The sequence below is a fragment of the Emiliania huxleyi genome (genome assembly GCF_000372725.1).
Source record: "Emiliania huxleyi CCMP1516 unplaced genomic scaffold EMIHUscaffold_55, whole genome shotgun sequence".
NCBI classification, from domain to species: Eukaryota; Haptophyta; order Isochrysidales; family Noelaerhabdaceae; genus Emiliania; species Emiliania huxleyi.
In genome coordinates, this window is record NW_005197877.1 from 450,804 (window position 1) to 464,109 (window position 13,306).

Genomic DNA, 13,306 nt, shown 5'->3' on the forward strand with positions numbered 1-13,306 from the left:
GTGGACCACCCGCGCCGGCGCGTCGGCGGCCGCGCCCTCGCCCGCCGAGGACAAGAAGGCGCAGTGAGGTGCGCAGCGGGGAAGGGTTGGTGTGGGGGCGCGTGGGACAGGGGTCAAAGGGCGAGTCACGTGGGCCCGGAATGGCCACAGGTCACGTAGTGGCCAGCCGCGCCGCAGGAGTCAGACGCGTCTGTGGCCTCGGCGCACCAGCTCCTGATCACACCTCGAGCAACTTCATCGGCACGCTCACCTCGCTCGAAAAGAGAGTTTGGCCCGCCCCCGACGGCGTTGCTGAGCGTGTGTTTGTGTGTGGATTTGGTAACAACTAACATAATTGGTCGTAATTTTTCATCTCAGGGCCATGAATGAGTGGAGTGGCGCGAGTTCGTTCGTTCAGGCTGCGGCTCTTGGCTGAACTGCACGCCGAACGAACGTACTTTTCACGCCGATTTTCTTTTTCCTAAGATTCTTTTTCCCCTAAGTTCGACCGGATTTCACGAACGTTCGTTCGTTTTCGTGCGCTCCCTGATCAGCCGTTCGAAAAAGCATAAAAAGCAAGCGCGCGCATCGGGCCCGTGCCGAAAGCTGACGCAGCGCGCGACGGTCGGGCCAACTACAAGGTCTAAAAATCCGCCCCCACTAGTCCAGATGGTAGTTCGCATGGCGGCTCCCCACAACAACCAAGGGAAGTTCGGCACGTGCTGTGGACACGCGTTCTCGACGGTCGTCGTCAACGGATTGTAGCAAGTATGGCATCGTCATTGTACATTGAGCAAGCGCATCTTTTCGCAAAGGTCGAGACGCTGTGCGACTGCTGGGAGGGCCATGATCCGCTTGCGATGTGTGAGGAATGGAACGGCGTGTCGGGGAAAAAGGAAGCATGGGTCCCGACGCTTGAGAAGAAGGAGGCTTATCAGATCAAAGTCGAGCATGGAGGCAAGATTACCAGCTTCGACAAAGCACACGACACAATGAAAAAGTGGGCCAACGGCTTGTGCATGATTGGCGTGATCACCAAGAGCGTGGGTGGACACGGGTTGCACGCGGTCTGCATCCAGTACGCTGATGACAGTGCTGTGGTGAGAGCATGCAAGCCTCCAACTCATGGGGTGAGACGGATGCTTTGTACAACATCGACTCCCGCAACTTCAAGTGGGCGCTCCTGGTCGACGGTGCAGGGGAAAGGCAAGAATGGCACGAATGTCTGTGTGCAGACCCCATACAAGGACGCCCAGAAGCGGCCGATGGGCGGCTCGCTACGAGAAGGCTGCCAACGATCTCAGTGAGCGGCTCAAGAATCAGGCTATCGAGAACGGTGTGACGACGACTACGACGACGGGGAGCTGGGTGAGTCGTCGAGCAAGTCCTGGCCAGCGATTACTCAAGCAGGGACCCAGTGCAAACGATGCCTGAACTTAGGGCGAGGCAACTTCTGTTATCAGCACGATTGTTGATGACTTCTGGACCAAACTTATCTTCGCCGGTGTCCAGTCCGATTCTCCCCTTGCTTGCGTACTTACTTGTCGCCGACGCCGACCGAGGGGAGTAGCCGTTCCCAGCTCCCCACGTGCGTGCGTGTGATATTCGAGGGCTCGATCGGATCGTGAGCTTTGTGAGGTAAGGTAAGGTTAGGTAAGGTAGATTTCTCCACACACCCAGGAATTTCCGTGCGATTGGTTTTGGGCGATACATTTCGCGCGGCGCAGATGCACGTGGTGCTGAAGTAGCTCGATCCGCCGTGCATCGAGCAGCAGCCATGATCGGAAGGCTGTAGCTGCAAATGAGGTGTGGCGTCGCCGACGGTGGGCGCGCAGATGGCTCCGTGGGCGGCTAAGGGCGGGGCGGGTGCGTCGTCGCGGACACGCATTCGAAGGAGCCGGGTCGCGTCGGCCTCAACTTGAAGAGCGCGCACTTGCACGGGCACTCTAGGCCGAGCGCGGGGCGGGTGCTTGGGCGGCTAAACGGCTCGACATTGAGCGAAATCGGCCAAGACCGGGCGGGTTTCAAGCGAAGCCGTTTCGATAAACTTTTTAAATTACCAAAAGGAGGGCTACACGAGGCCCTCTACGCTGGGGCGCCGGCGCCCTACTGGGCGCCCCCCGCTCCCTTCCCGTTCGTTCGATAAACTTTTATCCGCCGAATGGCCGCGGGGGGGGGGGTGATAACTCGCCCGGGTCCGGCCCGAACAGGTCGAAGCCGGTCCCGCCATCGCCGCCGGCGCCGTCGCCCTCGTCCGCCTCGGAGGCGGAGGTCGTCGAGCGGGGCGTCTCGCCCGTCGCGAACCTGCCGCCGAACACGGCGTCGGCCGGCGCCGAGGCGCCGGCAGCCGTGATCAGGTCGGCGACCTTTCGGTCCCTGCAGGCCGCATCAATTTTGCCGCCCCGGGACGGCTCGTAGAGCTCGTTGGCGAGCCAGTCCCGGGCGACCTTGGTCGCCACGGAGCCCAGAGGGACCGTGGCGTACACCAGGTCGCCGAACCCGCTGCCCCCCTCGGGAGGCAGCGAGTAGGCGACCTGAATATTGGACCCCGCTGGGTTGCGCCTTGCGCGCCGCCTGCGTCGCAGCCTCCAGGCCGTCCATGACGAACTCGACGTTCTCGCGCAGCTGCGCGTGCGGGTAGTCCGCACGCTCAGCCTCGCTCGCAGCCGCCGCCGCAGCCTTCTCCGCCTTGTTCGCCTTCTGCCGGGCCTTTTTGGCCCTGCGAGCCGCGGCCCGAGCATCCTTCTGCTCCTCCGTCAGCTCCTCCTTCCGCGGCGCGGTGCGCTCGACGAACGAGCGCTCCGCCGCCTGCACCGGCTCGCGGTCGCCCGCGGCCTTCTCGTGCTTCAGGTCGAAGGTCGCCGTCCCGTAGCCAGGGACCTCATACCTGAGCTGCGACACACCTGCAAGCCTTGCGGCTTTGTGAGGCCGCAATCTCGTACTTAGCGATAGGCTATGGATAGGCAGGCATATCCATGAGGGTACTCAGGATCACTCCATGGATCACTCGTATGATAATGTCAGCACGTAGCTACGCTCGCGAGGGCGACCTAAGCACCTAAGCACCCTAAGCGCCCCCCCCCCCCCCCCCCGCTTAGGCCGCTTAGGTGCTTAGGCGGTCTCTGGGGTTGGGACCTGGGGCCCGCCGGGGCCTGGGACTGACGGCTCAGCGCCTCAGCCACTGGCTCAGTCTGTCTGGTGGCTCTCTACGGAGCGTTTTTACAACAGCTCGGCACCCTGACCCGCGTGGACTCAGCCAGCGGTGGGGGGCGGAGGCTACACAGTAGAAAGGTGCACCCGATGTGCCGCTTTTCGATTGACTCTTGACATCACCTCTACAGTGATTCGGCGACACAAGCCGCCGCAAGCGCAGCAGACGGCGGAACGACATCGGCGATCCTGCGGTCGACGGACGCCTTGAAGACCTCGAGGCCGATGGCGAGCACCTGTTCACAGCCAGCGTCGTGATCAGACTCGGTTCTCACCACAACACGAGACCGCAAGCTGTGAACAGCGCCTCTGCAGCGAGGCGGTGCGCGCCGTTCGCCTCGAGCTCGCTGGCGCGAGCGATGCCTGTTCACACCGACAAGCTGTGAAGAACGCCGCCCACGCGCAGGATGGCCATGCAGCGCCAGGGCGCGCGCAGTTCTCAACGACACAGCGCGCTCGGCCCGGGGGCCTCAGCTGCTCCTCCTAGCGAGGGGATGCAGGGTGCTCAGGGCGTGTGGGTAAAACAGAGCAGGGCATTCGGTGGACCGCGGGCGTGCAACATCCAGGGAATGCGGCTGCTCGTACCGGTCGATACGCTGCTCGTCCTCGATCCGAGTACGCGGGTCTGCAGCATCTAGGTTGCTCCTGCTGCTGCGAATGCTCCCTCCGCCAGGGCGGCAGCGATGCGGCCAAGCGAACGGCGACCGGCGCGGCAGGGGAGGAGGCGTCTGAGGCGGTCGCCGCCGCCTCCTGATCGCTCTCGGCGAAGCGGCGGCGGCTGAGGCTGCGGCTGCGTGGCGGCGCCGCGAGCTGGCTCGACTGCGGTGCTTGGGGTGTGGGCGGCAAGCGCAGCGGCGGCGGCGAGGGGCACGCGTCTGGCGGCGGCGAGAGAACCAGGTCGAGCGGCGGCGTTGGCGAGGGGCGGCCAGCGGGCGTGGAGGCGAGGCTGGATGCCGATGGCGGCGTCGGCGACGCTGCTGGCGGCGGCGATGACGAGACTGGCGGCGGCGGCGAGAGTGATAGCTGTGAGTGCGACGATGGCGAAAGCGGCGCGTTGAGCGAGAGACGTGGCGGGCGCAGGAGGTGCGACGAGGGCGAGGGGGGCGAGGGAGGCGAGGGAGGCAAGGGGGGCGAGGGCTGCTGCGACGGCGGCGACGGCGGCGGGGGTGGCGAGGGCGGCCGCGGCGATCCGATCCCGCTCGAAACAACTGCCGCCATCGAGAGAGCGGGAGAGAGGGCGGGAGAGAGGGCGGGGGAGAGGGCGGAAGAGAGGGCAAGCGGTGGCCCATAGCGCGACATAGCGCCGTCGACGGCGGCAGCGACGCGGCTGCTCAGAGGCGTGAGCGCTTGCTGGGCCGCGCCGAGCTTTCCCGAGCCCTCCTCGGAACCTTCCTGTAACCCTCCCGGAGGCTCCACGGAACCTTCCTGCAGCGGCGCCGTGGGCCGTGCTGCAGATGGCAGCGTGGACGGGGTGGTGGTTGCGGCGGCGGCGGCGGCGGCGGCAGCGGCGGTGGCGGCGGCGGCGGTGGCGGCGGGCGCGTTGCGGCCTAGCTGCGTGGAGGGAGCTTGAGGCAGGTCTCTGCTCCGACGCAGCGCGGACGTCGCATCCCAAAGCAGCGGCGAGGAGGGAGGCAGCGACAGTGGCGGCGACGGCGCGTGCAGTGGCACAGAGGGCGGCGGTGATGAGGGCAGTGGCACAAGCGGCGGCGACGAGGGCGGCGGCGAGGAGGGCTGCGGCGAGGAGGGAGGCAGCGACGAAGGCAGCGACGGCCACCGCCGGGGCAAGGGAAGCGACCGCGCGCTTCCGCAAGAAGAAGACACTTGTGGTGACGAGACTGGCAGCGAGAGCTGTGGCGACGTTGCGGTTGGCCGCGGCGGCGGCAGGGAGGAGGAGGTGGCAGGGGCGGTGGTGGCGCCGCATTGCCTTTGGTGGGAGAGGAGAGGCGACGAGAGGCGGAAGCCGGTGCCAAGCGCCCATCCGTCGCGCAGCAGGTGGGCGCCGTCTTGCTCCGGCGAGCTCACAACCTCCTGCATTGTCCCGCAACCCGCCGCGATCTCCTGCACGGGGTCGCCATCCGCCACTTGCGAGACGTCCGCCTCCGGCGGCTGCACATACACATGTCGGAGTCGGCGGGAGGAGTCGGGCGAGTCGCTCGTGAAGACCGCCTCGAGCGCCGCCTCGAAGGCGGCCGCGCCTTGCCGCCGGCAGGGACTGCCGGCAGAGTGGGGCGTGTGCAGGCTGCTGCTGCGCGTGGACGCCCGCCCGCCTCCCGCCTCGAAGGGCAGGTAGGGCGACGCCTCCTCGCTTGCGAGCCGGGCGGCGCACGCAAGCGCGCTCGCCCACTCATGCGCCTCATCCGCCGACGCCGCGCGCAGGGGCAGCGTCACGGACGCCTGGAGGGGCAGCAGGGGCAGCAGACTCGGCTCAGTGGCAGGCGGGCGGTCGGGGGGCAGGCGAGCGTGAGCAGGGCAGAGGCTGTCGCGGCCAATCGGCACGCGGGTCGCAGCGGCGGCGTGGCGGTGCGACGCTGCTCAAACCTGGCAGTCTGTGAGGCTAAAGAGGAGCGGATCGCCGTCGGAGCCGGACGGCCACAGCAGGAGCTCGACGGCAATCTCGCCGTCGAGCGTCGCGCGGAGCGAGGCGCACGGCGCGTGGACCGACGCCTGCGCCAGCGGGAGCGAGCCCTTTCCCTCCTGCCCAGGGCCGGTCCGCCAAATCAGCTGCGATGGCGTGAGGTCGAACCAGCGCCGCCGCCAGCCCGAGAGCGGGAGCGAGCGGCGGAGCGCGTCGGACGGCCGCTTCTCCAGCCATCCCGATTTGAGCGTTGGCTCGAGTGGCTCGTAGACCTGCGGCGAGTCCATATGCACAGCCTTCACCGGAAAGAGGAGGGGGCGGGCGCGTTTCCCGCGTCCCCAGCGTCAAAAAAGAATTTTACAAGGAAACCCCCTCGCACGACACTGGGCACAGGACTGGGCACGGGACTGGCTCGCACTGGCACTAACACAGGTACACCACGGGAGCCGCCTAAGCGACTCCTGCGAGGGTGGCGAGGCACTTAGCTCCGTGCACCCGCCCACCCCCGCCACAGGCAAGCTCATTCACGACCTGCTCTGCGATTGCCGTGTGAAGAACGACCGAGATACGCTGCTTCTGCAGCCCCAGCCAATTCTTAGTGGTCCAAGTCACCTCATCGAGGTACTGGGCGAAAGAAAACACCGAGCCCGGCACGAGCGCGGACGTCTTCGGCCTCGAGCAGCGCGGCGCTGTCGGGGACGGCGACTTCAGGCCGAGCGACGGCGGCGGCTATGTGGCGTACAAGAAGGCGGACTACGCGCACGCCCTCTCGCGCTCGGACACCGACGTGCAGATGTACCTGTTTGAAACCTTCGGCGGGTGGTGCAACGCGGTCAAACGGCTGTTCTACCAGATGAAGGACAAGGTGCGCAACAAGCTCTCGAAGCGGCAGCACGAGGACGAGGCGAGCTGGTCGACGCGGTCGTGGCTTTCGCTGCAGGCCCAGCGCATGTCAGTCGCGCTGCAGCTCGCGGCGGCGGAAGAGATTGCGACCGAGCTCAGGCTCGCCGCGGCGTCGGAGGACGCCGCCGTCGCCTAGACTCCCCTGCGTCACTACGTGCCTCCCCGTCTTTGTAGCCTGGCGTTTGTGCCCCGTTTGTGCCGCGTCCCGTGCCCCCGAGTTCATTTAAAAAAAAAACAAGTTGTTTCATAACACGAAGGCTAAGCTCAAAACAAGAGTGGTTGGCGGTGGCGCGAAGAGTCCCATATCTGGGGCCTCCGGCGCCAGTGCGAAGTCTAGTCGCCTACGGGCACGCCCTCCGGGCATACTCCGAACTCCCACACGACAACACACGCGCGGCCGGCGCCTCTCATGCCCTTCTCCACGCACACCGCGTGAAAACTGCGCGTACGTCCCCGCGCGCACGCAATCACGCGTAGCGCCCAGAAGCCTGTGTCTCATGTGCGTCTGCCCTGTGCTGGCGCCCCATGGCCGTCCCGCGCCGCCCGCACCAGCCACGCGCCCCTCGCACCACCAGAGCAAGCCGCATATCCACTCACGCCGCGACGCGCGCCGCAGCACACCTCACCAGCACACCTGCGCCTTTTTTGCGCCCTGTGCAGGCTCTGCAGACTGCTTCTGGCATCCCACAAGCGACTGTACTAGGACGCGCCGCGAGTCCGAGTGCGACGGCACCGCGCAGGCTCAGGCGCGCACGCACGCCCGCACGCGCGCTCGCTCATCCGCCCAGTCTGCTGTGCACAGCCTGTCAGCCTGCTTGCACACACAGCATACAGCACCATGTGCACGCATACGCTTAGACGCAGCCCGCACCCCACTACAATAGCCTGCCTCACGCCTCACCACGCCGTCTCGCGCACACCGCCAGCGGCCCGATCAGAGAAACTGCAGCGCGCGCCTCTGCACGCCTGCAGCTTCTCTGCATTCTGAGACCTTCTCAATCCACCCCGCCGCCGCGCCTCCCCGGGCACACACCGCAGCAGTGAAGATGTGAGTCGAAGTATGGGATATCGACCGAGCCCGCGCCTGCCGCACACGTTTCCGTTTCTTTTTACTGCCATAAGCATAAAAAGAAAAAACACCATGGCGAAATTCGTTTAACAAACAGCGACGACCAGCAGCAACGACCTTGAGCAGCGTCCTGCCGAGTGTGTGTAGCACCGACGCAGACGCACCCCAGGCACTACACTACGACGGCTAGGCAGACCTCACCAGTCCGATAAGGATCAACTGGAAGGTTGAACCTCGAGCTTAGACAGAACGGGCGCGACAGACTCCAGGGGAGATCGCGCTCTACTCGGGGCACCAAGGAGGAAAACCGAAACCGTTTGGGTGCCCCACAACAACCCAAACGCCACAACCTAAGCGCCACACCTCCCCCCCACGTCCCCCCCCCCTTGGGGACGTAGCGCACGCCCTTGCTCGGAGAGAGTGGGGGGGGAGGGGGGGTGGGGGAATAGGAGGAGCCAACGAGCTCGGAGTAAGGTCCACAGTAGAGAGGCCGGCATTTAAGGCGTAACTTCACCCTCGCTCACCTCGAGTATATCTAGGCGCCCTGGTGCAGTCGGTCTTCGGATCAGCGGCCAGCTTCCCATCTAGGGCAGGGAACCCCCAGCGACGCTAGTGTGGCCTACGGTAGCCATAGCTTGTACGCGATCCCGGGGCAGGGGGGTGTGGACTCTGGAGCTCCAAGAGAGGATAGAGAGAGGAAGGGAGATTGGTGTGCCGGTTTTTTGAGCTAGCAATTTTTTTTTTGAGTCCCATCGAGCACAAGCAGGCAATATCCTGCTCAGCGAGCAGAGCTCGCGCACCATGCGACTCACCAGAGCCGCCGTCGCAGCAACCTCGCTCGGTGCGGCCGCCGCACTCCCTCGCGTCCTGTGCTGCCACGGCGGCGGGACGAACGAGGCGATCATGCGCGTGCAGACCGCCAAGCTGAGGCGCACGCTAAAGTCGGAGGCCGAGTTTGTCTTTGTCGAGGGCAGAGGACGAGTTCTTCGACTCTGAAGGACAGGAAGGTACCGTCTGAAAGGTATTTTCATGCTCTATTGACTGGCGAAAAAATCCACCGCCAACTATTTTCACAGCGGGCGAGGGGCGTGATTCACACCGAAGCATGAGCAAAGCATGGGCTGGGTCCTGGGAAGAGGCTCTAAGCGCGAGGTATTTCTCTTGGTCGCTCTTCAGTGCCAAACGCCCAATGTGTTCCTCGGGCGGGCTGGCGGCGTGGCGCTGCGAGTCGCGCTCGAGCGCGCCTGGGGCAGCGGCGTGCTCCAGCCCGGCGGCGGCCGTATGGGCTCGCTTCGCACCTCGCCTCGCGTCGCGTAAGCGGTAAGGCGTATCAAGTATCATTCACATTCTGGACAGATCTTGTTGTGTACAGTACACACTCTAACGATGACTTATCCCCACAGCGCCAATCCAATGCCAAAAACCGGCGCCGCGCCCGCCGCCGGGTCGACTGATGGCATCTGCGGCGGCCTCTGCACCCCCTCCGCCCGGCCGCACCCCTTAGCCTTCCACGTCCCTCGCCGCCGGTGGAATGCCCAAGTGGATCCCCATGCCGCCCCATGGTTGCCTGCGGTGATTACGAACGCCCATCCCTTTGCGCCTGCGCCTCGGGGGGCGTGGAGGCTAAGGCACTTAGCGTCCAGGTGCCAGCGCTGCGCCTCCTCGATTATGAGGTCGACGGGCCGTCCGAGCTCTCCACGCGAGTTCGGGTTGACGACCCGCTGCACCGCCCGCAACGCCACAAACGCCGTCGCCACGTACAAGACGCCGAGATCGCCCAAAATCGAGCCTCCCCAGTACCCTTGCAGGTCGCGGTTACCGAGCATGACCCTATCACATGCAAATTAGATAAGAGAGGGGGCACGTGTGGGGATGCTCGTGCTCTCGGGCCGTTGTCTGCCTCCGCAACCCCTCCCCCCAAAGGCGCCCGTTGACCTCGCCGCCGCGGCGGAATGCCTCAAAGTGGTGAGCAGCAGCGAGCAGGTGCGCATAGCCAGACGTTACTTGCACTTCCCCCAGGTCGCAGCTCACCAAGTGCTCGGTAACGGAGGCCATCACAAAGGACCGCAACGGGGCGAAGGTCGGTTGCATCCAGTGAAGTTTGGGGGCATTGCGGGCGGGGAAGTCCGGCGGCAGCTGGGGCCCGTTGGCCGTCATCCCCGACGCGTCGGCGTGGTAGCCCACGATTGCTACCACACTCTCGCTTCCCATTCCCAGCGTCTTGAATATAGACGCGTAGGAGGTTGCGAATTCTCGCAGATCAAGCTTGTCACGGGTCGAAATTCCACCGTCTACTGCATCGCTTTGGACCCACAGGCCACCGTTCTTGCGAAATGAGCTCCATCGAGGCCCGAGCGTGACAGCCTCAGTTGGCACGACAATCATAACGACGTCGACTGGAACGCCGGGCGAGCCATCCGCGGCCCAAACGTTCATCGCCGGGAGGTTTTGCGCGATTCGCTTGATGGTCTTTTCCTCTTCCGTGCTGCTCGGAAGGTCGGCCGGCGACTTCAGGGTCCAAAACGGTGGAGGCGGCCGGAACTCGCGATTCGCGAGCTGCTCCATTGCACGCCCTTTCAAAAAAGAATTTTTCTGCCGGGTCAAAAGAATTTCCCAATGTCATGTCAATGGCATACCCCGCATGACAAACTCGACATGTGAAACGCCGCATAATTTACACGGTAGCTCTACTGCCACATGTCGATCTCTGAGGACTTCAAGTGGGCCGGGAAATCCCCGGTCGCCTGCTTGACGAACGATACCAGCGTTCGTCCGTACTGCGATTGCAGGGAGAAACGGTCGCCCACCCCCAACGGGTCTACCTTCTCCCACAGCTCCGCCGCCGTGAGCCCGCCGCCTCCCACCAAACGCTGGTGGATGTCGGGATCGCGGGGGACCAAGACCCCCAGGATTTCTTCTTGGGGGGGGGGGGGGGGGGCATGTACATGTGTGTGTGTGCATGAGTGTGTGCATGAGTGTGTGTGTGTGTGTGTGTGTGTGTGTGTGTGTGTGTGTGTGTGTGTGTGTGTGTGTGTGTGTGTGTGTGTGTGTGTGTGTGTGTGTGTGTGTGTGTGTGTGCATGTGTGTGTGAGTGTGAAAGGGGGGGGGGCACCCGCTCGCTGAAAGTTGGCGCCTTGCTCGTCATGGCAATGAAAAGTGGCGGTGGCTCTGCCCCCTCTGCTGTCTCGATGTCGAAGCCTGCGACCTGCACGCAGTGCTCAATGACCTCCACCCGCGAGAAGCCTTCTTCTGCCGGTGCTGCGATGATGCCGCCCAGCGCGGACCCCTCCAGCCTCGTCCTCATCCCGTTCTCCATCCCCGGCGGTGCGCGCAACAGGCGTTGCATCGGTGAGTTGTAGGTCTTCTGAGACGTGGGCAGCGCGGGCGGGCCTCCCGGCGCGCCCAAACTCCAGAGCGCGAGCGGCGGCTCCGCCAACGAAGCGCTGCTGCCGCTGTAGCCCGCCTATGGGTTCAACACATCTGCACGTCCCCCCCAAGTGCGTCCATCTTCTCCGGTGCCTGCGGCCGTGGAGGAGGGAGAGGGGTGGGAGTAGAGGGGCGGCACGCGGTAGTCGGCCGGCATGACGCACCTTCTCAACGAGACGCTGGGCCTGGTGCGGCCGCTCCTCTACGGCCGCTGGCTCCTGCCATACCAACTCGATCCGCCCCTCAAGCTCGCGCACCGCGTCGCCCGCGCGCGCGCACCGGTCGCGCTCTGCTGCGGGGACGTAGAAGATGTCGCCACGCTCCGCGAGGAAGGTGTTGTCCTTCCTTTTGATGACGCCCACGTTCTCCAGCACCTCGACGTGCGAATCGTCCAAGCCAAGCTGGAAGGGCGCGAACGATAGGCGCTCCGCTCGATCCATGCCGCCCAGCATCTGCTCGGCCACAAACTTCACGAAGTGCTCTGCGAGCTTGCGCGAGCCGTCGTCCTCGCGTTCGTACCTGACGAAATGCGATGCTGGAGCACTAGAGGAGCTGGCGGACGCGGCCGGTTGGGCCCGTTTTGACATCGCAGGGGCAGCTCGAACAAAACCCAAGAATTGAGCAGATGCGCATGGCACCTTCAGCACCGGCCGCCTCCTCCAAGATGTTTTCTTTTCACCTGCCGCTGCCGGTCAATTGACAACTTGCTGCGCCCGGTCGGTGACTGCGGGGGCGCTGGTGGGAGGTGTAGAGCAACTGGGTGCGCGCGCGCTTTTGGTTGTGCGGGCGCTCCGCTTCCTGACGCCTGCGCGCTACCCCAAGCTCGCGCGCGCCGCGCAAGGACACTGGGTGCCGACTGTCGAAGGCATCCATCCCGTGATCGAAGGCATCCATCCGCATCCTGTGGCCGTGGCCTCGCCGAAGGCCTCCATCCCATGGCATGGCATCACGATCACTGTGCCTGCGCACACTCCAGCACCCGCGAATCACAAAGGCTGGGCCGGCTGGAAAGATGCACGTAAGTAGCCGAACGTTGGTCGCTACCTGTCGGCATGTCGCGCCGAGTAAGCAGTAAGGTGGCGCCAGCATCGTGCGTCGTGCGACGTGCTGGTGTCAGTATCCGTTGTGGTCGGGCGCAACCTCGACAACCTAAACCTCGACATGTGCATGGAGCTTTTGGAGCAGACCCCGCGCGGCCAGGTCCCTACATGCCCGCCACTCGCTACACACTGCTCACCTCGCTGCCCGCCCACGGCGTCCATGGAGTGGGCTCTCCCCAATGGAGGGGGCGACGAGATCCCGTGGGTTCCGACCCTCGGCACTTGGTATCTTTATTGGACGCCACGGGCAGCGGCTCTAGGCGAATGCTAACCCCCAACCCCCCCCCTACCCCCTACCCCCCCCCCCCCCACCACACACACACACACCGCGCCGCGCACTCCGGCTCGCAGGCGACGCACGCCAAGGAGGGGCCACAGGCCTACAGAACTACGACTACTCGCAGTCGCCGGATCACGACTACTCGCAGTCGCCGGAGCACGGCGCCCGCCGCCGCCCTCCCCTCCCCCTCCCAACCACCAACACTGCTCTCCACCACCGCCTCACCAATCTCTCACATTCTCACGCCTTCTCGTCCGCTCACGTGAGCAGGCTCCGCCTCCCCGCCCTCCGCCCTCGGCCCAGCGCCGCTGCCCGAGGGACGGACGGAGGCGCGGCTGACAGAAGGCGGCAGTGACCGTCTCGGCTGGGAGCCGCGCCTCTTCACGGCGGTTGGCTGTGAACAGGTGGTGGAGGGCGGGAAGCCGTCGAGGTTCTCTTTTTGCAACACGCCGAGCCGCCCTCTCCGCGCGGCGCGCCGGACGGGCACGACGAGCGGCGGCGCCCCGCAGCCGGTGAGCGCGCCCTTCCCAGCCATCCTCGCGCCCCGTCCTGGCCGTAGCCTCGCCCCGCCCCGGCGAGGCGCTCCACCTCACCGCTCCATCCACCGCTCCGTTGAGTGTTCTACCGGGGAATCTCCGCAAAAAAGAAAATAAACGCCAAAAGGGAGGACCACGGGACACGGAGGGATTTTAACAGGGGTTGTTGCTTGTCGCAACTTGACTCTTGAGCTAAAAGAAAGAAAACAGCAAGTGAGAGCTAAAAGA

General features: G+C 64.8%; 4 protein-coding genes across 4 annotated transcripts; 2 read left to right on the forward strand and 2 right to left on the reverse strand.

Annotated features, from left to right (window-relative positions):
* Window positions 1–3,314: 3,314 nt before the first annotated feature.
* EMIHUDRAFT_212925 (hypothetical protein) lies at window positions 3,315–6,001 on the reverse strand (the record flags this gene model as incomplete). The annotated part of the gene is made up of 5 exons (XM_005765539.1): window positions 3,315–3,425; window positions 4,578–4,614; window positions 5,138–5,583; window positions 5,728–5,853; window positions 5,933–6,001. The coding sequence occupies 5 exons, from the start codon at window positions 5,999–6,001 to the stop codon at window positions 3,315–3,317; spliced, it is 789 nt and encodes a 262-aa protein (XP_005765596.1).
* Window positions 6,002–6,051: 50 nt separating this feature from the next.
* EMIHUDRAFT_212926 (hypothetical protein) lies at window positions 6,052–6,803 on the forward strand (the record flags this gene model as incomplete). The annotated part of the gene is made up of 2 exons (XM_005765540.1): window positions 6,052–6,196; window positions 6,364–6,803. The coding sequence occupies 2 exons, from the start codon at window positions 6,052–6,054 to the stop codon at window positions 6,801–6,803; spliced, it is 585 nt and encodes a 194-aa protein (XP_005765597.1).
* Window positions 6,804–8,537: 1,734 nt separating this feature from the next.
* Window positions 8,538–9,053, forward strand: EMIHUDRAFT_212927 (hypothetical protein; the record flags this gene model as incomplete). Its single annotated transcript, XM_005765541.1, has 2 exons — window positions 8,538–8,699; window positions 8,913–9,053. The coding sequence occupies 2 exons, from the start codon at window positions 8,538–8,540 to the stop codon at window positions 9,051–9,053; spliced, it is 303 nt and encodes a 100-aa protein (XP_005765598.1).
* A 183-nt stretch (window positions 9,054–9,236) lies between these two features.
* EMIHUDRAFT_212928 (hypothetical protein) lies at window positions 9,237–10,301 on the reverse strand (the record flags this gene model as incomplete). The annotated part of the gene is made up of 3 exons (XM_005765542.1): window positions 9,237–9,303; window positions 9,369–9,566; window positions 9,646–10,301. The coding sequence occupies 3 exons, from the start codon at window positions 10,299–10,301 to the stop codon at window positions 9,237–9,239; spliced, it is 921 nt and encodes a 306-aa protein (XP_005765599.1).
* Between the last annotated feature and the right edge of the window lie 3,005 nt (window positions 10,302–13,306).